Source organism: Topomyia yanbarensis, chromosome 3, assembly GCF_030247195.1.
Source record: "Topomyia yanbarensis strain Yona2022 chromosome 3, ASM3024719v1, whole genome shotgun sequence".
Taxonomy (NCBI): Eukaryota; Metazoa; Arthropoda; class Insecta; order Diptera; family Culicidae; genus Topomyia; species Topomyia yanbarensis.
In genome coordinates, this window is record NC_080672.1 from 415861092 (window position 1) to 415883766 (window position 22675).

Genomic DNA, 22675 nt, shown 5'->3' on the forward strand with positions numbered 1-22675 from the left:
GTACTGAGCCAAAAAAATCGAAATTTTTTTTGAATCGATTTGAAGTTTATACTTTACTCAAATTTCCAACGCGACTGAAAACTAAGAAATCAACGCTTTTTCTTGAAAAGGGCGATACTAGCAGTGATACCACTCAACGAAAATCAACAGTGAATATTTCCAGACTTGGTTTTATTTCATATTTAAGAACTATTGTGTTTTTATATCCTAGATTGCATGATTCAGTGATCGAAACCCAAAACTTCATAAAATATTTGAAATTATTAAATTAAAATTTGTTTTTGCTATTGAAATTGACAAAATGATAGTATCGTCCCTTTGGCGATTGTTTACTTTTTCGGTCCCACCTATCAGCATTGAAGTATCGCCCTTACGTTTTTTTACAATAACTACCCTTCTACACCACCGATTTCGTCCGGGTTTTTTTCAATAGCGATCATTGTTACTATTTACAGCTGGTATCAGCTTGATAATCCTAAAAAAATACGAAAATGACAGTTTCGCTTCTAAACTGCTAGCAAAAAAAGTATCGCCTTGTTTGTTTGCATGGAGCGTGGAGGGCGAAACTTTAAATAAACAAACAAAAATACAGTTTCGCCCGTTGTATTTTTTGCTGTAGTTTAAGAAAGCAATATCGTAGAATCAAAATTTTTAGGTTAATTGGGTGCGTTTCAAAGCCCTCATTCGCATGTAAGAAAAAAGCCCTATGTTTACATTTGTAAGTATCGCCCTTTTCACAAAAAAGCATTGAAATGAAATCGCAATTCCTGATATCACGCTATCTCTGAAGTGCATGCGTGCATAGTTTCAAATTTTACTTCGACATTGGCTTTTTCTAAAAGTGGCTTCCCAGTAGTATCCTTGATTTGAATTATTATCGCTAATCCTAATGCCAAAAAACAAATAAAAACCTCTCGAAACCGAACCGTTTGGGAAAACCATCATCACTACTGGAATTTTCATTTTTACGAAACTTTTCGATAACCTTCCGTCACTTGCGTTAATGCACTGGGTGCACAGTGCTCTGAAAATCTAGCGAAATCGTCTTAGGGCACCAGCGGGTCTAATTCAGAGCTATCTGCGCGGCGAGTTAAATCTGTACAGAATACTAAAAATTAATTTCTATGCCATAATTTTCAGTTCAGCAATTCGAGATATTGTGGTCACCGCAAGCCATGAAAAATAGACTACGTTGTGAAGCGATGGTCACTATTTATTAAAAAAAAAATCACGGTTAAATAAAAAATAAAACTATTAAAAAAATTCAAATAGTTTATAATTTTCATAAACTTGTTAGGAAAAATTGTTTAATAAGCTTTCGTAATATTGTGTAGGAAAAAAGCTGAAAATTTCAGTATTTTCTCTATCTGCAACATATAAACCCTTAAGTATACCAATTAATTGGAATAGGTTCGCCAAATTTTGGAAGAAATCGATAAAATAACCCCTTGAAACTTCCTAAAAATTGTTTTAGTTCGATGCAATAAAAAAAAATCCCCAAAAATGGAATGTACCTATTAATGTGGGACACAGTGAATAGTACATACAATAAAGACCCGTTTTTATCAGTCTCATGATGTATTTTAGGCTGACAAAACAGGGACATTGACTAAATCGGGCAATTTTCTTTTTCTTTATAATAAACTGAAGCTGTTAAAATATTATTCCCGTCCCTTGATGTAGTCTGATAACTATTTTTGATTATGATGAACTTTTTATTTTTGCATATTTCCATCTTCATGATAAGGAAAACATGCTCAAGAAAGGATTTACTAGAATTCAGCCTTGTTCGTCTGCTAGAGCCCATCAAACATATATCATATTTGGCTGATAAAATCGGGTTTTCATAGATTTTCAGTATTCGAAGATGTTTCTTGTGAACGACTGTAGAACGACTTTGTTTATACTTACTTGAAGTCAGCGGCGTAGCCAGAAATTCGGTTTGGTGAAAATCGAACTTATTGTCCAAACGGCATAATTCCGAAACCGTAATTTTTAAAGTTTTAAAATTATGCAGAATTAATTTTTCAGAAAATAGCAACAGAGTTCGTGTCTTTAGCGAATTTGTTGACACTTTATTGTAGACATGAATATTAACCTTTGTAAGTTCGCCATAAATACTTCTTGGACGATATAACGTGGAAATTATTTTATGAAATGATGCGCTGTTTAACGTTTGTAAAACTCATCGAGGATACTAAACCTTCGATATTGGCGGTTTCAAAATGATGCTATCTTGACCTTAAATTACTGTTTTTGAACATTTATTTGACCTATTCATATAATTGGTCATATAACAAAAATCAAATGCTCATCAAAATCGATCAGCTAGAGTCGAATGGAAAACACCATTTTTCATAAATTTCTCTCTATATTCGGAACGTGTTATCCTCGTTATTAATCATATTACATCTAAACTCGACTTATTTCCAAAATAAAAAACTTGTTTTAATCCACCTAGTGATGCAATTGTGCCTTTCTTATTTGTACAGACATTGTTCAATATAATGGTGGAAATGTATATTACATATTCAGTACGATTTTCACATACATACAATGGATCGACAGCCACGATCTTGAGATACTATGTGTCGATACTGAAACATCACTTGAAACCAGCGGCGGATCAAGGAGGAAGATCCGGGAGTGTAGTGATCTGATGTTAGAGTGTAATAACGGCTGAGTGTAACGCCAACAGTTCAAGAGAGGGTAGCGAAAGCGAGAGAGAGAGAGAGAGAGAGAGAGAGAGAGAGAGAGAGAAGAGCACCACTTGTAATGGAAATAGAGAATAAACGTATCACTTTTAGATTGACCATCGAACGGATAAGTCGTTTTAGTTTGTGCGGTTCATTATCCAAACACTACATTTGGCGACGTGGAGGAAATTAAGCGCGAAAAAAAATTCAAATTTTTCGAGTGTTGTGTGTTGACTTCGTGGTTGGAAGAATGCAGCAAAGGTAAGCAAAAGTGATAGTAAATGGGGTATTTCCGACAGTTTGTTTTTGCTGACGCAATGAGCGGAAAACAAAATGGCCGATAATTGAAAAAATGCTGTGTGTATTGAGCAACCGTGTGCTAATGCAAATGTGTCTGCCAGCGAAAATGTAAGGTTTTGCGGCATAATAAAAAGGGATTCAAAAGATAGAGTTTTTATTATCGAAGTTATGGCAAGTGTGTGCCACCAACCTGAAAGAAGACTGCAGAGAGAGAAAAGAAAGCTATGACAACTGTGTGTCGAAACAGAAAAGAATATGGCAACTGTGTGCCAAGTGTGGATGTTGTGGCAACTGTGTGCCAAGAGTGAAAATATTTGTGGCAACTGGGTATCCAAGTGAAAAAAGAGGGAGCAAGACACATCTTTTCATTTGTGTTATCTGTATTTCGAGAGAATTATCGTGGCAACTGGGTGCCAGAACGATAATGAAAGAATGGGGAGAATGAGAGAATTTTTATATGTATTGTACCATTTACTGGTTGCGGTAAGTGGGAAATGAAAAGATCTAATGTTGTATGCGTAAAAGTGTTCGAAGGCCTTTTGCACAACGGCATAGGGAACGGAGAAAAAAAACATGGGAAGAGAGTTTGGTTTGTTTGAAGAGATGTCATTCTATTTTGTTATACCATGAAAGTTAGAGATTGAAAACATGTTCATGTTACTTTTTTATTCGTTCTACGCATTGAATTGCTACTGAAACGTGTTCATCTTTGTTTTGTTTAGGACGGATGCGATGCAGCGCATCAAATCGTTTGAGACGGTGGCTGACAGATCAAATCTGCCAGTCGAGTGGCAAAAATAGAAGCGATAGCTAGAGCGCTATTTTGATCCTTTTGGTGTTGTCTCTCAGTGGGAGAAGAGATCACAGTTATTGTATTTGGCTGGTCGTGAGATTCAAGAGATTTTTGATCATCTTCCGGGAGTGGAAGATGTTCCACATGTCGTGGCTGACCCTCCTTATTATGGCGTAGCAGTACCAAAGCTTGACAAACATTTCGAACCAATGCGTAGACGGAATTATGAGCGTCATCTTTTTCGACAAATCGTGCAAGGACCAGAAGAAAGGTTTGCCGATTTTGTGTTGCGTTTGCGAATTCAAGCAAAACGGTCAGAATTCGATCGATATGATTCAAGGGAAATTAACGACAGAATAACTGAACAAATTGTGGAAGCTTGTAGATCAACAGAGCTGAGACGTAGAATCTTAGCAAAGGACATGTCCCTCGAGGAAATTATTTCAACTTTGGCCGATGTACAAATTCAAATAAAAGAAATCGATCGTGGTCAAAGCGAGGGAGGGTCAACTGGATCTATCAATAAGATTTTCAAGCGACCGTATCAGCCAGCAAAGTTCTTAAGTGGCGGTATGCAATCAAAAACAGAAAGGAATTGTTTTGCCTGTGGTTGGCGTGGTCATCAGAAGGGGGATGAAAGGTGCAAAGCGCGAAACGTAAAATGCGCAAAGTGCGACCAGTTGGGACATTTCATGGTTCGTTGTCTCAAACGTTCAGCACCTTTCGATCAAATTGGAACTGCGCCTAAGAGAATCAAAATTCTATGTTGTGGAATAAGGGCAACGAAAACTGCTGGGAGACACAGCTGCCAAATTGTTAAAAATGTTGAAGATCGGATTTGATGTGACTACAATCCAAGAGCCGCTCAAGATTACCTTTCCGAAAATGAAAAGCATAGTTGTTGAAATCCCTATTAATAAGGAGATACAACCAATCCAACAAGCATATAGACGCGCGCCAATCGCCTTGGAAGAACAAATTTATGAAAAGTTGAAATACTTGCTAGACATGGACATCATCGAAAGGGTGAATGGACCTTCTCCGTGGGTGTCACCCGTTGTTCCAATCGTGAAGAAAAGTGAAGATCTACGCATCTGTGTAGACATGCGCAAAGCAAATACAGCAGTTCTTCGTGAAACCCATCCATTTCCGTTGATCGAAGAACTTTTAAGCAGCGTGAAGGGGGCAGTGAAGTTCTCCAAACTAGACGTGAAGGATGCTTATCATCAGGTAGAAATATCAGAGGCGTCACGAGTAATTACAACATTCATAACAAAGTATGGACTTTTCAGGTAAGGTGTTTTAAGTGTTATTCAATTACTTCGAAATAAATTAATATTATAGTTAACGTGGAACTGATTTCAATTTTATTAATTCACATACAGATACAAGCGCTTAATGTTTGGCGTAAGTTGTGCCCCAGAACTGTTCCAAAAAGTGATGGATACCATCGTTGTGGGGCTAGAGGGAGTAATGGTTTATCTCGATGATGCGGTAGTGGTAGGGAAAACTCAAACAGAGCATGATCAACGTCTGAATGATTTGCTGAAACGGTTTAAGGAGTACAACGTTTTGTTGAATTGGATCAAGTGTCAGTTCAATGTGGAAAAGCTAGAGTGTTTAGGGCATGAGCTGTCAGTTGAAGGTATCAGACCAGTAGAAAGTCGGGTTTCAGCCATCAAACAATTCCGAATACCGTCTAGCATAGCAGAACTAAGGAGCTTTCTGGGATTGATTACGTATGTAGGAAGATTCATTCCAGACCTGGCCACCAAAACTGATTCTCTTTGAAATATGTTGAGAGGGAACAAAAGGTTCCAGTGGACCAGTATCCAACAATCTGCTTTTGAAGAAATTAAAGCAGCCGTGTCGAAAATTGAAAATTTAGGTTTCTTCGATCCCCGGGACTCAACGATCTTGGTAGCCGATGCGAGTTCATCAGGTCTAGGTGCTGTTCTAATGCAAGAAACTGCTCGAGGTGTAAAAAGAGTTATCGCTTATGCTAGCAAATCATTAACAGATTTAGAACGCAAATACTTCCAAACGGAACGTGAGGCGTTGGCATTGGTGTGGTCCGTGGATCGATTTCGGTTATATCTTCAAGGAGTGACATTCAAATTGGTGACAGATTGCAAACCTCTCGAATTCATGTTTAGCCCGCGATCTAAACCATGTGTTCGAATCGAACGGTAGGTTTTACGTCTTCAATCGTATAGTTACCGCATTGTCTACGAACCAGGTGTAACAAATATTGCAGATACATTATCTAGGCTCTCCTCGTCAACACCTGAACAGTTCGATGTAGATGGTGAATATCACATCTTTTTATTATCGGAAGCTGTAACTCCACAAGCAATAACATCAGAGGAGATACGTGAAGAATCGCAAAAGGACGAAATCAAATCCGAGGTGATTAAAGTTTTAAACGGGGGACAGTGGACAGACAGATCCAAGCCGTTCAAACCATGCCAAACAGAGCTTTGCCAATCAGCATCCATTGTTCTGCGAGGCGAAAGACTGGTTGTTCCAAGTTCTTTGCAACCTAGGATACTGGAAGTGGGTCACGAGGGCCATCCAGGTATTGAAGTGATGAAACGTTGTTTGCGATAAAAGGTTTGGTGGCCTGGTTTGGACAAAATGACTGAAAAGTTCGTCAAAAGCTGCAAAGAATGTACACTAGTATCTTCAATGGCACCACCAGAACCTATGATCAGGACTCAGATGCCTGATAAACCGTGGGCTCACATTGCTGTTGACTTCATGGGACCACTCCCTTCCGGTCATAATTTATTAGTCGTAATTGACTACAGCCGATTCGTAGAAGTGATTGTAATGAAGGAGACCACTGCTAAACTAACAATTCAGGCCTTGCATGAGACATTCTGCAGATACGGTATTCCAGAATACATGAAGTGCAATAACGGTCCGCAATTTGTGAGTGAGTCATTACAACAATTTTGCAAAGAGTATGGAATAGAACTATGCCGAACAACACCATATTGGCCCCAAGCAAATGGTGAAATAAAAGTGCAAATCGTGCTCTCAAGAAGTGATAACAGATTAGCCAGGAATCGACAAAATCTGACTGGAAGTGGGAGCTAGGAATGTATTTGCTAATGTACAATTCAACACCACATTCAACGACTGGAGTGGCTCCATCAGCTCTAATGTTCGGAAGAGTTCTGAGGGCTACCTGCGCTTCCTCGAATTGGAATGAAAATTGGAGGAGAGGCGCTGGATCGTGATATGGAAAAGAAAATGAAGGAATCTGAATATTCAGATCAACGTCGTGGCGCAAAATACTGTACACTTATGGAAGGAGATCAAGTTGTGGCGAAAAGAATGCAAAAAGAAAACAAACTTGCAGCTAACTTCAGTCCAGAGGAATTCACTATTACGAAGCGTTCCGGAACCGATTGCACACTTCGGTCAAATGATACCGGAAAACTTTTCCATCGCAACGTATCTCACTAAAAACCACTCACGGCTACAGCTAGTGACAAACTCAGTGGAACCACTACACTGGAAAATCCAGGACCTGCAAATAAAGCGGAAGTTGATACTCAACTAGCTACAGAACAAAAGAAGCAAATTGAACGACCTCAGCGCATCGTTAATTGACCGAGATATTTGAACGATTATCAGCAAGGAGCAGTGGAAGTGCAAGACCATTGAGAAAAGGAGGAGTGTAGTGATCTGATGTTAGAGTGTAATAACGGCTGAGTGTAATGCCAACAGTTCAAGAGAGGCTAGCTAAAGCGAGAGAGAGAGAGAGAGAGAAGAGCACCACCCTCAGTGCATACTCCCTCCGGGCCGGGATGATTAACGATTTTTAACATAACATAGCATAACCTTTCTATATGAGAAAAGAAAAAATGTGTCCAAAATAGTCAATTTTCGTCAAAAAAAAATTTTTCCTGCGTTACATCAAATCTCAACGTTTCATGCATTTTAAAATCATTTGACATCAAAAATACAAATTTGATTTTGAAATTTTCCCTTGCTCCCCCCTTTGAGAATTTTTCATTTCAGTTTATATGGGAATTTGCTGTGGGATCGCATTTTTCAACCCGTAACTTCGGAACTGGAAGTCCAATCAATAAAAAATTGAATAGAAGCCAATGCAAAATACCAATTCCATTTGCATCACATTACTTTTCATGCCATAAAGTTGGCAACGCTTATTGACATCGATAGATGACATCATCTTAATCATAACGTGGAGATTAGTGGCACAAAAAACACCACAGTGGATTTATTCTTTTGTCCGTAACTGTAGCTCCCACGACCTTATAAAAGCTGCAACTAGAAGGAACTGAAATTCGGGCGAATGACCAGGAGGTTAAACCCCAATAAACAAACTTAAACTAAGGAACTGATATTAAATTGAATTGAATTCTAATGATAATTTCGAATTAATGAAAGTTTTCTGTCAGCAATTGCTATGCTACATTTTCTTACGTTCTCTGTGTAGTCCAATTTAAATTGCAACCATTCAAAAATCCATACACCCTAAAACTTATTGGGACGTATCTGCACTTAACAGTGAGGCGAATAATTTCCAGTTCCCAGCACAGTTTCTTAATTCAACATTTTAATCAAAACAGCAAATCGAAAGTAAAGCACTTAGTTTAATAAACATGTTTCCAAAATATGCCATCTCTGCCAGATCATAAAAGGAAACGAACGAAAGAAAGCAGTTTCTCTGATCAAGTTCAAAGTAAAGAAAAAAATTTTGTTGTCCCCAAAAACAGAAAATCAAAAAGAAGCAAAGCCATAGAAGGTTTCCGCCTCGGTGGCAGTTTGTCCCAACCCAGCCTAGCAGCAGCAGCAGCACTGGTGCGCTGTCTGGTCGCTTACCACCGTCCATGATGAAGGCGAGAAATTTCTGCACGTCTTGGTTGAGCTGCCGACAGGATTTGAGTGCCGCTTCCGACTCACTCGCCCGCACCGTCCGGTTGTCCAGCAGCAGCCGATGCAGGTTTTCTAGGTCACCGATCGCTTTATCGTAGGATTTTCGGAATTCCTCGATGCGCTGGAAAGGGAAACAAGAAGAAACGATAAAATCGAATATCGAAACGTCGGGAATGGATTAAAAAATGGAAAAAGACACACGCGCACATGGCAAAGAGAAGAAAACAGAGTCGACTTCGGTTTGACAAAATTTTGTCAAAACAATAAAGAGATCAACATACGGGATGAAAGCGGTTTCTGACTAAATGACCACAGCCCAGCCAGCTAGCGGGTCACTGAACTTAACCGAGCCAGCCAGCGCGGTTTGTACCAAGAGACCTGCTAGCAAGTTTTAATGATCGAATAGCTGGGGACGTATACACCATTGCTGGTAAAGTTGTCATTCGCATTTCATACTATTTAAGATCTTAAAAAAACATTACAATAAAATTTCACTATCAAAAATCGATTTCAGAAAATTGAACTCAAGCTTTCCATAGAAACTAAATAACTAGGTTTTGCCCGTAAAAGTTCACTTCCTTCTTTCCTATAGTTTTTTACCTATGCTTGCCTCCCAGCTTAAAATTCAATTTCAACAACAAGCACCGGGAGACAGGTTTTCTCAAAAGCGCTGCATCGACTGACTGCAAGATTTATTGCATTTTCACTTCTTCGTCATGCCACCTCAGCCGGCGGTCGGTCGGTAGACCGACGTACGTACCTATATGCAATCGTGCGGTTGCTGGGTTGGGATCCCATTATCTTCTAACATATCCAGCTCCCATATCGAATTTCCCCTTAGCTGTTGCAACTTTCTTTGCCTCCTGCAAACTCTGGGGCTCAGATATCAATGTTACTTATAGTATTATAGTATTTATGTGCAGCACGTGTAATCGGGCCCCAGCGATGGGGGTTCACGTAAAATCGTAAATTGTTTACTGCTTACTTTACTTATTAAATTATAACCGTACAATCTGGAAAGTGTGACAGAATGCATCAGCACCTACGAACGACGCAAAAGACGTTCATATCGTCAGCCACGACATGGGAAATATGAGATGTTGATTACTATCGTGAGGTCGAATAAAGTTACAACCAAGTTTCATAATTAGACAAATCTCTCGTCGATCTTTACTCGGTTCATTCACTTTCCATCTACACTGTAACTATTAAAAAGATATAAAACTTTTCAATACTTTGAAAAGATGTTGTTCATCTAAGAACTTTACTAGTTTACGTACATTCTCGATCGATCTCATCTTTTGTATATTTCGGGGATTAAAATGGTTGTGACAGTAAGGGGAGTGTTTTTCAAATATTTCAATTTACATCAGGCAGCTCAGCGTAGCTAGAGGGGGGCTAGGGGGCTAAAGCCCCCCCCCGAAAAGTTTTGAAAAAAAATTTCAAAGTTATTTTTATATTGTGTTGCTTGTCTGAAGAACAAGGGAAACTTCTACTATACTATGCCCTAGTAATCTGTCGAGATGAGTGAGTCGCAGAAGCAAGAAGTGGTGCACCGGCCAAATACTGTGATTAGTGGTGATTCGCATAAGACCGAGTATTTGTGATGAGGAACATTTTCTGAAGGTGAAAATGGAGGCTATACTTACGATAGCCACCTTTATTCAGTTCTACCACCTCAGGTATTCTACGCTCATAGCGTTCAACAAATTGGATCAGGCGGAATCATTGATTTTAAATTATTTAAAGCCAATAAATTTTAATGGTTGTGTGTGACAATGCTGTAATTAAGATCTTCATATAAATGGACGGTGAGAGAATCAACGTTCCGTTACAAGAACGGATACCGCTTACTTGCAGATACATATCAAATATGGGAGAAATACAGTACAAAACATAATGCGATAGTACAATTACACATAGTATTCTTTGCACATATCAAAGGCAAACTAGTACGTTCCAGTTCTGTGAAAAAACGTCACATTACGATTTATTTACCGCTGAACACAAACAATTACCAAATATGTGGCACATGTTCAGGTAATATTGAAACGGCAAAAACTGCGTCAATATCTCAAAATCTACAGCCAGCACAATCATTGAGGAAATTTACAATCCATAAAGGCAACAAACAAGCATGTTTGCGAACATAAAGGCAGCAACCACGATTATGACACGGAACTGTTCAATAGCGAGATAGATATGAACGACCCCCTATACGCAGTTGGTGAGGAAAAAATAGTTCGCTGCTTCGTAAACAGGTATCTACGTGCAATGGTTAAGAGCTTGCGTGAGATCTGTTGGACAACCAGTATAACTCATTTTTGCTTTTGCGTCTTTTTAACGCATCATCATTTTCATTGGCACTTAATTTCACTTTCATGCGAGGAATTCGTTCCGTTCATGCGACTAAAATGTTGTGACTGGTTGAACCTATCAGTCCAATAATTTCGATTTTATGCCTTCAGTATATAGCAGTCTCACGATCTGTTTTTATTCGTTTTGGACTAAAATGAGAGACGATCAGAAAACACGAAACTATCTTTTCTATGCACTCAGAACGAGTTCTTTCGGAATTTCGCTCTGATCCTCTCAATTCGATTTGAATAAAATGGCATTTTCGAAAACACATTACGTCTTCGTTATCCGCACAATATTCAACGTTAGGTGGAACAACGTTGATTGAAATTGCATTACAGCTTTCTTCAAGAAGTCATCTTCCAATCTTGATGATAATGTAAAAAACTTGAGCTAATTAAAAACGTACTAATTACTGAGCAGATTATTTGAATTGACTTAGAAAGTGTAACTGCAAGCATCTTCGCATCACGAAAACTGCCGCTGACAAAAAATGTTGCAAAAGATTCCCAGAAATCGGATAAATTACAATAATTCAAAAACGTAGAAATCTGAAAGAAAGTCTCTTCGGCACAGGAGAAGCAAGTGCGATGTGTTTTCTTTGATTCGTCGGAAGCAAGTGTGATGCTAAAATTATTTAGCTCACCCATATTTATAGTTTCGAGTAATTCTAATGGTGTCTAGAATTCTAGTTCTAGTCGCCTCGGTCATTCATTAACTTTCCAACTGACTGAAATTTCATGCAGTATCGAATTTTTGCAGAGGAAATATAAATTCCTTCACCAACCAAAGCATTCATTTGTTATTGTGTGAACAGTTCTAGCATTAGTGAGCTGCGTAATCTAGTGTCTAGTGCAGTTTCGCTTAATAATCTCTCTCAGAACTAGCATAGAAACAAAATTCAGTTTGCTTCTGAAACCGAACATATACGAACCCGAATGCGCTATGTCGGGAGAATAAATAACGAGGGAAATGAACCAAACATTTCGTTCATCGCGGCGGGCAGGAATTTAATTTCGGTTCTCTTTCAAGTTCACGCAGGGATGACAATTTTTTAAAGCTCTGTTTACATTTAACTAAATTTACGTAAATTGCAAGATAACAGTAATCAGGGGATCCTTTCGATTAATGAACAGTCCTATGGTAGATAAAATTCCGGCTAGTTTAGAAAATTAATTCATTGAAACATATCTTTTGTATTGCCGAAAAATCCATGAATTCCGAAATGAAACCTGTAAGCTTCGTGTGCTCCAATATAATATTTTCTTAATCTAGATAAATACAGCTATAGTTCTTATTTATGCTTTATAGAGAAATCAGTAGTATTTTTTGCACACACTTAACATGTCAACAAACAAAATTACTGGTCTGTCTTTTGCCATAGTTTCAAGGTTCTAGTAGAAGAATTGCCTAGAAAAATAAGCCTATCTAATGATATAAAAAGTATCAATTTCATAAAAGAATAGGATCTGTGAAACATCTGAATACTCAAATAGATATATAATTAGTTGTTCTCACTTGTCTGAAAATAGTCTTTAATGCATCATCTTTTAAATTGAAAATTATTATCAATTTAAGTTGAATATGAGTGCGCATCTACAAATCGCCTGCCTAATCAGAAGATTTGGAGCGAATTTCGACAATTTGTGTTTAAATTTAAATTTAGTATTTAAATAATTGAGTCTTAATGAACTATAGGCGGTGGTCAGCTATTTTCGTCCGCGTCCCTTATCACCAATTTTTATAAAGTGATTCATCAGCAGTGCTATCTTTGAAAATGAACCTCTTTGGTTATGCAACTAATTTTTTCCGATCTTTTTTTAAATGCAAATAATTAAGCAATCTTCATTTCGTTATATTCTGAATTGCACATATTTTGTCGCATGTAATTTTAATTTTTTTTTTTTTTTGTTTTTTTCGATGAAACAATCTCGATAAACGATTAGCCAGAGTTTAAACGCTTAGAAGATTTACGTATTCTACAGTCAATAAACTATTCAAACATGCACGAAAATATAGTCTCAGTCGCATCGCTTGCTTGAAGCGAATCCTGACTAACAACCCACCCATTACCCAATCCGTGGTACTTATGGGAGTGTCACTGAGTCGGGGCCTTCCGTTAAGTAAGTACCACATCAACACTTCCTTTCTCATCCCAAGTTACGGTAAAGAAACTCTCGCTTGGACTAAATCAATTGTTATTCCCAAACAATGCTCCTCAAGTAGTCTGGCTGGAAATGAGAGTCATCAGTCTGCAATCTACGAAGTATACCGTGCTTACGCAACGCAACGCAACGCAGCTCTTGATCAATCTCAGCTTTCGTATATTTCGGAGTTTAAAATGGTTTTGACGGGAAGGAGAGGTTATACCATGTTTTTCAAATATTTCAATTTATATAAAATGCAGACCTCCAAGGACTGCTCCAAATCGCATTACGCGTTGTCTTGTATTGTCTTGGGTAAACATTAGAATTTGACAATATTACGTGCACTTTTTCATAATAGTCAAGTACTTCGTCAGTCTACTTTCTGTTTCTGTCCGAGTCAAACAAATGAGCAAAGTGGACGACAACTAGCAGCCTTACGATCTTTCTCGATTTCTTCGATTCTTCCTGTGCATTGTCTCAGGAACACGCAGAGAAATAAGGCATATTCGAATCAAATATTTGCGACTTTGATTCTAAGATTTTGTTGAAACAGAAATAAAATTTCTCTGTTTCAAATATCAAAAATTGTTGGTCCAAAAATATTGGCATTAGTTACAAAATAATCTGTATTTTGATTCTAAAATCCCTGCAAAAAGCAGGGATTATTCGAATAAAATCTATTGAAACTTTGATTCAAATTCAAGTATTTAGTTGAACCAAAAAAACATTGGTTGGTTGTACAATAGCATTATTTAAAACAAAAATATTGCTGTTAGATTTTTAAATATTGCTTGAAAATGGATAGACTGTGTTTGGTTCGATCTTTGTATCACAAAAATAAAAAAATGGATCGTATCGGAGGACGAGAATAAAGAATTGGAGTACAAGACGCTAGGTTTAGACTATTTGGGCGATATAAAAATGTAAATACAATTTGATTAGTGCAATGCGGTCGTAAGTGCTTTCATAGGTGAGAATTTTTGTATTAATGGGTGATACCTAAGAACCTAATATTATTGTTATTATTCCAGAAAATTGATGCACGGTAGAAATTTATCGAACGAGAGGAAATAGAAAAGCTAAAACAGCATTTTTTAGTGGAAAAGTTGGAAAAGTTGTCGTTTACAAGTTGTAATTATGCAAATTGGAACTTGGGATTGTGATTCGGCGCAAAATACGAGCATCTCAGGGTAAATCAAGTTATTATTATTAACTACACCTTTTTTGAAAACAAAATAAAAGTTTTTTAATTCAAATAGATTTTTTCATTGTTTTAAAAAGAAAAGCATATTTCAACTAACAAATAACATACTTTGTTTCAAAAAAAGATATGATAGATTCAATTAAAATTATTATTGAATCTACACATAATCCTATGAGGACTTGTTAGTAAAAACAACAACCATTTTTCTGGAATTTTAGAATCTAAAAATTTGCAATTAGGCCCTGATTCAAAAATATATATTTTTGATTTCTAAGTGCATTACTTTGGAATTTAGTATACATTTTTCTGCGTGAACAAAGCAAATATTATGCTTATTCATGTCGTCAAGAGTAAAGTTGTCAAAAAAGCGCCGCTCGATCTCAACAGCGCGACTGTTGATTACAAATTTTGTGAGGTGAACTGCTTTCTTAACGTGAAAAGGGAGGCTTGCTGTCATCCGTCGCCTTTATTTAGTTTTACCACCTACGTTATGCAGTACTGAAACCACTTAACAGAATTTTGTCGCTACGTGGCGCTAGTGGGAATGTACAGTTGAGCATTTTATCTTCGTTTATCTCGGTTCCCTAACAACCTACATAGTTCGTGTCTTCAGCAAAGTTGTTCAAAAGAAAATAACCGTGTGGATTATAGTCATTTTGATTCGGAGCGTTGTTAGCGCGTGGCGTATACTTATAATAATGCATTTGAATTGTTTCAATAAAGTGATTCTGACTACTTAGAAAGTTCGAAGGCTCAGAAAAATTTATTACAAGGCAAACGATATAATTAGTTTAATCAATCCGCTTCCTCATCTCGTACAGATCAGAAGTCAAAAAACGCACCGCTTGCGAACTGCATACAAACTAAAAATGCTACTCGCTCTAACATGTACATGTAACATGTAGAATCAGCAAAGTTCTCTTACACCCAACTACGAGTTGAATGAGTGAACCAGTAAAGAAATTTCGCCCATTACGGGAGAACACAATCAGAATTGACTTTTCGCAGACCCGTCTTAGACCTACGGCGCGAGATGGAACAATTTATCAAGGTGACAATGGAACTTGTTCTTACAGAAGTTTCACACATACAGCAACATCATACGAGACAAGTAATACTAATAACGTTCAACTCCTTAGCCGAGACATCAAGCTTCGTAGCGAAGAACAACATGTAACACGACGTCGAATATGAAAACGTCAAAACTAAGATCTATATTAAATGATTCATGTCGAGGTATGGAGAAGTGGACTCTGTCCCAAACAACACTTAGAGAAACTTTACCCCCCCCCCCCCGACGGTGTTCGAGTGGTGCAAATACGAACGGCTCAAGCTATACCGTCTTACTTGACTTTCAAGAGCAGATCATCTCAAGGCGTTAACTACATACAAAAAACCCTGTGCACATACTCTAGGCAGACGCCCACGTGCCAGTTCTGTAACCAGCCATCACACTATGGTAAGCCATGCGCCAAAACAACTAAAGAAAACTCATCCACTACAACCGACACCATCATACAGCCTACGACATCTGCTGATACACCACAAAAGGCCGTACAAAAATTATCCCACAAAAGAAGACGACTATACCAGAGTCACTTGAAAACACAAAAAACACCACGGAATGATCAGCAAACGGCAGAGAGTAAACCTGACCGTTGTTCACCACCAAGAAAGAAAATTAACGCCTAGGATGGTTGACGAAAATAGTATTCGATTATTTATTTATTTTGTTTTATCTAACTGTACCCAAGACGGACACCTTAAGGTTAAATTCGGCTCATCAGCCATGCATCGCTCGCAAATTGCACCCAAACCGTGATTCGAGATCATGTTCCATCAATATAGTAACTTTTTTTCGAAAGTTGTCCTACTGTAGCTGTAGAGCTAGGTTCTCGAAAGGCCTCGGAATCACTCACTACAATTGCAGACGAGACGGGAACTGTCACCCACTAAAACACTGCTTAAGACCAATTGCAACGGGATGTGATTCTGAATGTGATATTCACTGTATGGTTCAGATATGTGCTGGTGTAGACTTCGCGATCGCGTGTATCACCGCGAAAGGCACGAGCGTTTGTACACTAACGTATTCGAGCGCGTGTGCGTTTGTATGCTGCGTGTGGAAACGTGTTTGAAACTTCGCGTGCATAAATTCTATTTTAAAAGCCTGTTTTAATCCACCTAGTAGTGCAATTGTGCATTTCTCATTTGTCCAAGCTACGATTCCATAGCTGGTTATGGTCAGTACAATGAAGGAAATGTATATTACATATTCAGTACGATTTGCACATAGTATATACAATGGATCGACTACCACGATTTTGAGATACTTAGGAAGATCCGTTAAGAAATTTAAACTAGTTACAATTTTAAAGTAGCAATCCCTTACTGCATGCTCCTACCTAAGCCAATACAAGCCAAAAAGGCCGGGATTAGGTTGACGATTTTTAGAGCGATTGCATAATCTTTCTATATGAGAAAGGCAAAAATATGCCAAAGTCAAAAAAGTCAATTTTCGTATTTTTTTTTCGAGATTACATCAAATCGCACCGTTTCATGCATTTTAAAGTCATTTGGCATCCAAAATACAAATTCGATTTTGAAATTTTCTCTTACTCCCCCTTTGAGAATTTTTCATGTCAGTTTATATGGTGTGTGGTCGCACTCGTCAACCCGTAATTCCGGAACCAGAAGTCCAATCAACAAAAAATTCAATAGCAGCCGATGGGAAGGTTACACTTTTCTTTTATGACTAAGTTTGTGCAAATCGGTCCAACCATCTCCGAGAAACAGAGGTGACATTTTTTTCCACATACACACATACACACACAGACATTTTCCTATCTCGACGAACTGAGTCGAATGGCATATGACATTCGGCCCTCCGGGCCGGGATTTGGTTGACGATTGTTAGAGCGATTGCATAACCTTGCTATATGAGAAAGGCAAAACGTGTGTGTCCTTTCGCAAATTCGCAGTTGTTCTTGACTGAGCGCACGCGGACCGTGAATCTGATACTCAATTTTCGGTATACAGCTCAGGTGCTACAAGAAAGTGAGTTCTTACTTATCACTAGAGCTCCCGCTCATATCTCCATGTGGATATAAGCGTTATGTTTTGATTGGTCCAACTGAATGTAAGGATCTAAGCTGCAAGGACGGAAGGTCTTTACGTCTTTATTTCCGGATGTGATCGATTCATGATCGAGGGAACAAGGGCGTTTGTGCGTTCGCGTTTTAGACCGCGTTTGTGACTTCGGAAGTACTAAAATGATCACTTTATTATTAGGGTATTATCAAGCTTGCAAGATCGCGGGTGTAGGCTTCGTGGATGATCGCGAAGGATTCAAGCATTTGTATGTGAACGTGTTAGTCGTGTGTGCTCGCGTGTAGGTGACTTCGCGTGCATAAATTCGATTTTGTAACTGGGTAGCAATTCACATATTCACGTGTGTTCTTGGATGGCTGCGCGGACCGTTATTCTGATACTTAGTTTTCGGTGTATTACTGAGATTCGGACAGAAAACACTTCCGGACGTGACCGATTCATGATCACGCGAACGGTGGATTAATGCTTGAGACCGCGTTTAACAAATTTTTAGGTGCTACAACGTTCACTTAATCACTGGAATGTTTTATGATGGCAAGATCGCGGGCGTAAATATGTGTAGATGATTGCAATTACATGTTCGCATTTGTGACCAGGTTTGTTCTATCGCGAAAGAAGCGATCGTTTGTACGTTTGGAATGGGACAGATTGTTAGTGTATGAGAGGACAAACACAAACAGACTAATGAAGTTATAGAAATGTTCACATGTAACATGCAATCAAGCTACTTGAACTCGTCTAAATGCCAGCAAATGATGTTTATTTACTATTGACGACGATTGCATTCTGTTAGAATTTGATTATAGTATGCTGACCGGGGATGAATGATTTACGTGCGTCGGTAAATTATTTGTACTTTAATTTATCTAATCCGATTATCCCGAATAAATTGAATCGAATGCACAAATTGAACGTCGGAAGGATTACCCACCATTCTATCATATATGCCAGTTCTGTATCCATTCCCTGACCCAGCTGTCAATACTCAGACGAACATATGGTCAAGGCTCCGAAAATGGCAACCCCAGGCGAAATTTTTTTTTATCAAATTTTGCGGCAAACTGTTTGTTTTTCGTATGTATATAACCTCTAATATTAAAAACTGTTTTAATCCACCTAGCGGTGCAATTGTACCTTTCTCAAGCATGAACACGAGAATTTTTGCGTTGTTTATATTCATTAAAAGCTATCAAATGCATATATTACATTTTATTTTTATACATGACTTGACTTGATGAAATCATTATTCGAGTTCTAAAATTTTGTAAAAGAAAAAACAGCCACGGTAATATTGAACTGAAAAAATGTGCGAAATCGGCAGTCCCAAAAAGTCGATCTTCATAAAAAAAATTTTTCGAGATAAAATAAAATCTCGACGTTTCATGCACTGTAAAGATGTTTGGCATTAAAATACGAATTCGACTTCTGAAATTTCATGGGGTCCCCCATTTGAAAAAAAGAAATTGAGTTCCGGCTTATATGGGAATTTTATATGTGACCGGACGGTTCAGTCTATATTCCCGGAACCATATAAGCGATCCGTGCGAAATTTTGTAGACATATGTGGGGATATTATAGCTATCATTTTTTGAAAATCGGCCTAACCATTTCCGGGAAACTGATGTGAGTTCGTAAATTTTGAAAGATGGCCGCTTTCCCCGGGCACTTCCGTAACCGTCTATGGTGGTCAATGTAGTCAACGAAAGTTTGGTTGGCCGTCGGTGACCTAGAACAGCAAATTTAAGTTGTTTGAGAGACATTTTAGCGAAATTTTTACCTTTTTTGCTTTCATCGGAGCATCGGTTTGAATCGCAATTTGCTATGTGATCGCACGCCATAACCTGTAACTCCGGAACAGGAAGTCGGATCGGGATGAAATTAAATAGCCATTTACGGGGACGCAATACCTTTCATTTGAGGCCAAGTTTAGTCGAATCGGTCTAGCCATCTCCGAGAAACCGATGTGACTGTTATTCTGAATTTAGATACTTCCGCCGGGGCTTCCGGAACCGAGGATGGTGGCCAATGTGGCCAAATAGACTTTGAATGGATGTTAATGACCTAATACTACAAATCGAAGCAGTTGTGGTCATATTTTGGAAAAATTTTCACCTTTATACATTCATTGCAGAATTTATTAAAATCGACATTTTCTGCGTGTTCGTACTCATCACCCTGTAATTCCGGAACCGGAAGTCGGATCCATTAGAAATTCAATAGCAGCCTATGGGAACGTTGCATCTTTTATTTGAGACTAAGTTTGTCAAAATCGGTTCAGCCATCTCTGAGAAAAATGAGTGACATTTTTGGTCACATACACACACACATACACACACATACATACATACACACATACATACACACACACAGACATTTGCCGAACTCGACGAACTGAATCGAATGGTATATGTCACTCGGCCCTCCGGGCCTCCGTTAAAAAGTCGGTTTTCAGAGCAATTGCAATACCTTTCTATTGAGAAAGGCAAAAATGGATAAAAGTCGGAATGTTTACTTCAAAAGGCCATATTTCAATGATTTGTTGACCGATTCTAATTATTTTTTTCATTATTGAACAAGTAGACATTTCATCGTTAATTTTCATTAAGAAGAATTTAAAATAGAATTGCCTACTTCAAAAAATAGACAACATAATTATCCTCAATTATATGTATTATCACTATTTAGTGAATATCTTTGTATTCAAAACGATGACCTATACATTAGTTGAATGCAACGAACGCAAACTACAAATGATGGAAAAATAAAACCATAAATTCAAAAAATATGAAGGTATTTGCTGATTCAGATCAATTTATGTTATGATACGGTTTTTGTTGGAAAATTTGTACAAACTGGTCAAAGAGGATGTTGTATTGTTAAAATTGGTCAAAGGGGAGTTTTATTGTCGAATTGAACTTATCATGAGAATTTGACATTCAGATGTTTATACAGCAATTGCAATCAACTAGTATATAAAAATGGATAGGCAGCTATTTTTAAGACAAAAATATTTACTAAATAATGATAATACATATAGTTGAGATCAACTATATCGCCTGTAGATGACTCTGTTTTATATTCTTCTTAATGTAAATTAACAATGAAACTTTTACCTGTTCAATAATGAAAAAAATAATTAGAATCGGTCAACAAACCATTGAGATATGGCTTTTTAAAGTAAACATTCCAACTTTCATTCATTTTTTTAGTTTTCACATTATATTTAACGTTTGGTAGACAACCCTATTTTCATATTTTTTCAGTGCACCATATAAGTAACACCTTTTGTACATTATATTTATGTAATTAAATGGTAAGGTTTTCCTTTAAAAACCGCGACGCGTATAAACGATCTAAATAGTCAATGGACAAACATGGAACCACGCTTGAAGTCTGGTAGAAAACCCATCTATGGCCGCATACTACACCCAAACCGTTATAAATTTCGATTCCGTCAATGAAATATTTTCAAACTTGCAGGAGATATACTTGATTACTATATCTTTCGAATGTCATGTACTAAATAAGTAAACAAAAAAAATTGTTTGTAGAGATAGGATTAAACCCGTGGGTGTTTGCTGGTAGCCTTATGAAACGTGTCATAAAACTTCAAATTGCAATTTCTCTCGAATCCCTCGATGGATCATTTTGAAATTCACTGAGAAGATGCTTGGATACTGTATCCTTCGAATGCCGTGTGACAAATTTATGGTAATTTTTTTGTTAATAACGGTTTTAGGAACACCGTGATATGTCACTCGGCCCTCCGGGTCTCCGTTAAAAAGTCGGTTTTCAGAGCAATTTCAATACCTTTCTATTGAGAAAGGCAAAAAGCACCAAACATGGAACAACGAAAATCAAAGCTCTAGAGACGACGACATGGACACAAACACAAGCGAGGGAGAAGGCAGACGGAATGATCAGAACTTGACCTTTGCTTACCACAATGAAAGAAAATTAGCTCAAGAACCAGAAAGCAGTGCGCCCAGGATAGTTGACGAAAATAATATTTGATTTCCTTATTTATTTTGTTTTGTCCAACTGTGCCTAAGACGGACACCTTAAGGTTAAAGAGCAAATTCGACTCATCAATTGATGCATTGCTCGTAAATTGCACGCAAACCGTGTGTTGAGATCATGTTCCATCAATATAGTAACTTTTTTTTATACTCACTACAACTCCAGGCGAGACGAGAAATGTTATCCAGTAAACCACTGCTTAAGATCAATTGCAGCGGGCCGTTGATATTCATTGAATGATTCAGATATGCGCGAGCGTAGGGGCTTCGTGATCGTGGGTATCATCGCGAAGAGCTCGAGCGTTTGTATATTAACGAGTTCGATCGCGTGTGTGTTTTTACGTCGCATGTGCCAACATGTTTGTAACTTTGTATAAATTCATTTTTATAACTGTGTGTGTTTTCTCACATTCGCGGTTGTTCTTGGCTGAACACACGTGGACCGTGAATAAACTTAATTTTCGTTGTGTACGGTTCAGATGCTAGAAGAAAGTGAATGGACCTATGTTGCTAGGATGGATTGTAAATATTTCCGGACGTGACCGATTCATGATCGCGTGAACACTGGCGTTTGTGGGTTCAAGTTTTTAGACCTTGTTTGTAACTTCATAAGCACTAAAGCGGTTACCTTATTATTGAGATATTATCAGGTTTGTGGGATCACGGGCATAGATGTGCGTGGATGGTCGCTAAGGGTTCCAGCGTTTGTATGTTAACATGTTTGTCGCGTGTATGTGACTTCGCGTGTATAAATTCGATTTTGTTACTGTACACGAAATGTGTCAGAATCTGAACTATCTAGTGGATATGAGCTATCTTTTCTTTTTAAATGGTCCAATTAAAGGTATGGGTCTAGACTACTGGTACCGAGGGTAGAGACTTCCGGGCACGACAGATTCATGATCGCGCGAGCGGTGGGTTAATGCTTGAGAGTGCGTTTGTGATTTTTTTTATTTAGATTTTAGAGGTTTTAACCTTAAGGTCATTCGCCTCTTCGGGTTAGAAAAATCTCTTATGAACAATTTCTAACCCTATGTGCGGGGTCGGGACTCAAACCCAGGTGCGCTGCATACAAGGCAATCGATTTACCAACTACGCTACGCTCACCTCCTTTGTGAATTTATTGGTGCTAA

General features: G+C 38.0%; 1 protein-coding gene across 7 annotated transcripts in view; it reads right to left on the reverse strand.

Moving 5' to 3' along the window:
• The window catches only part of LOC131690174 (titin), a 413707-nt gene that overhangs the window by 357995 nt on the left and 33037 nt on the right, over positions 1–22675 (reverse strand). For 6 of the 7 annotated variants that reach the window (XM_058975744.1, XM_058975739.1, XM_058975746.1 and 3 more), the window contains exon 4: positions 8650–8824. In XM_058975744.1, coding sequence (XP_058831727.1) covers positions 8650–8824 — 175 coding nt within the window. Of the gene's footprint in view, positions 1–8649; positions 8825–9303; positions 9377–22675 lie in introns of those variants that run through there. The other variant, XM_058975742.1, reaches the window with a different exon arrangement.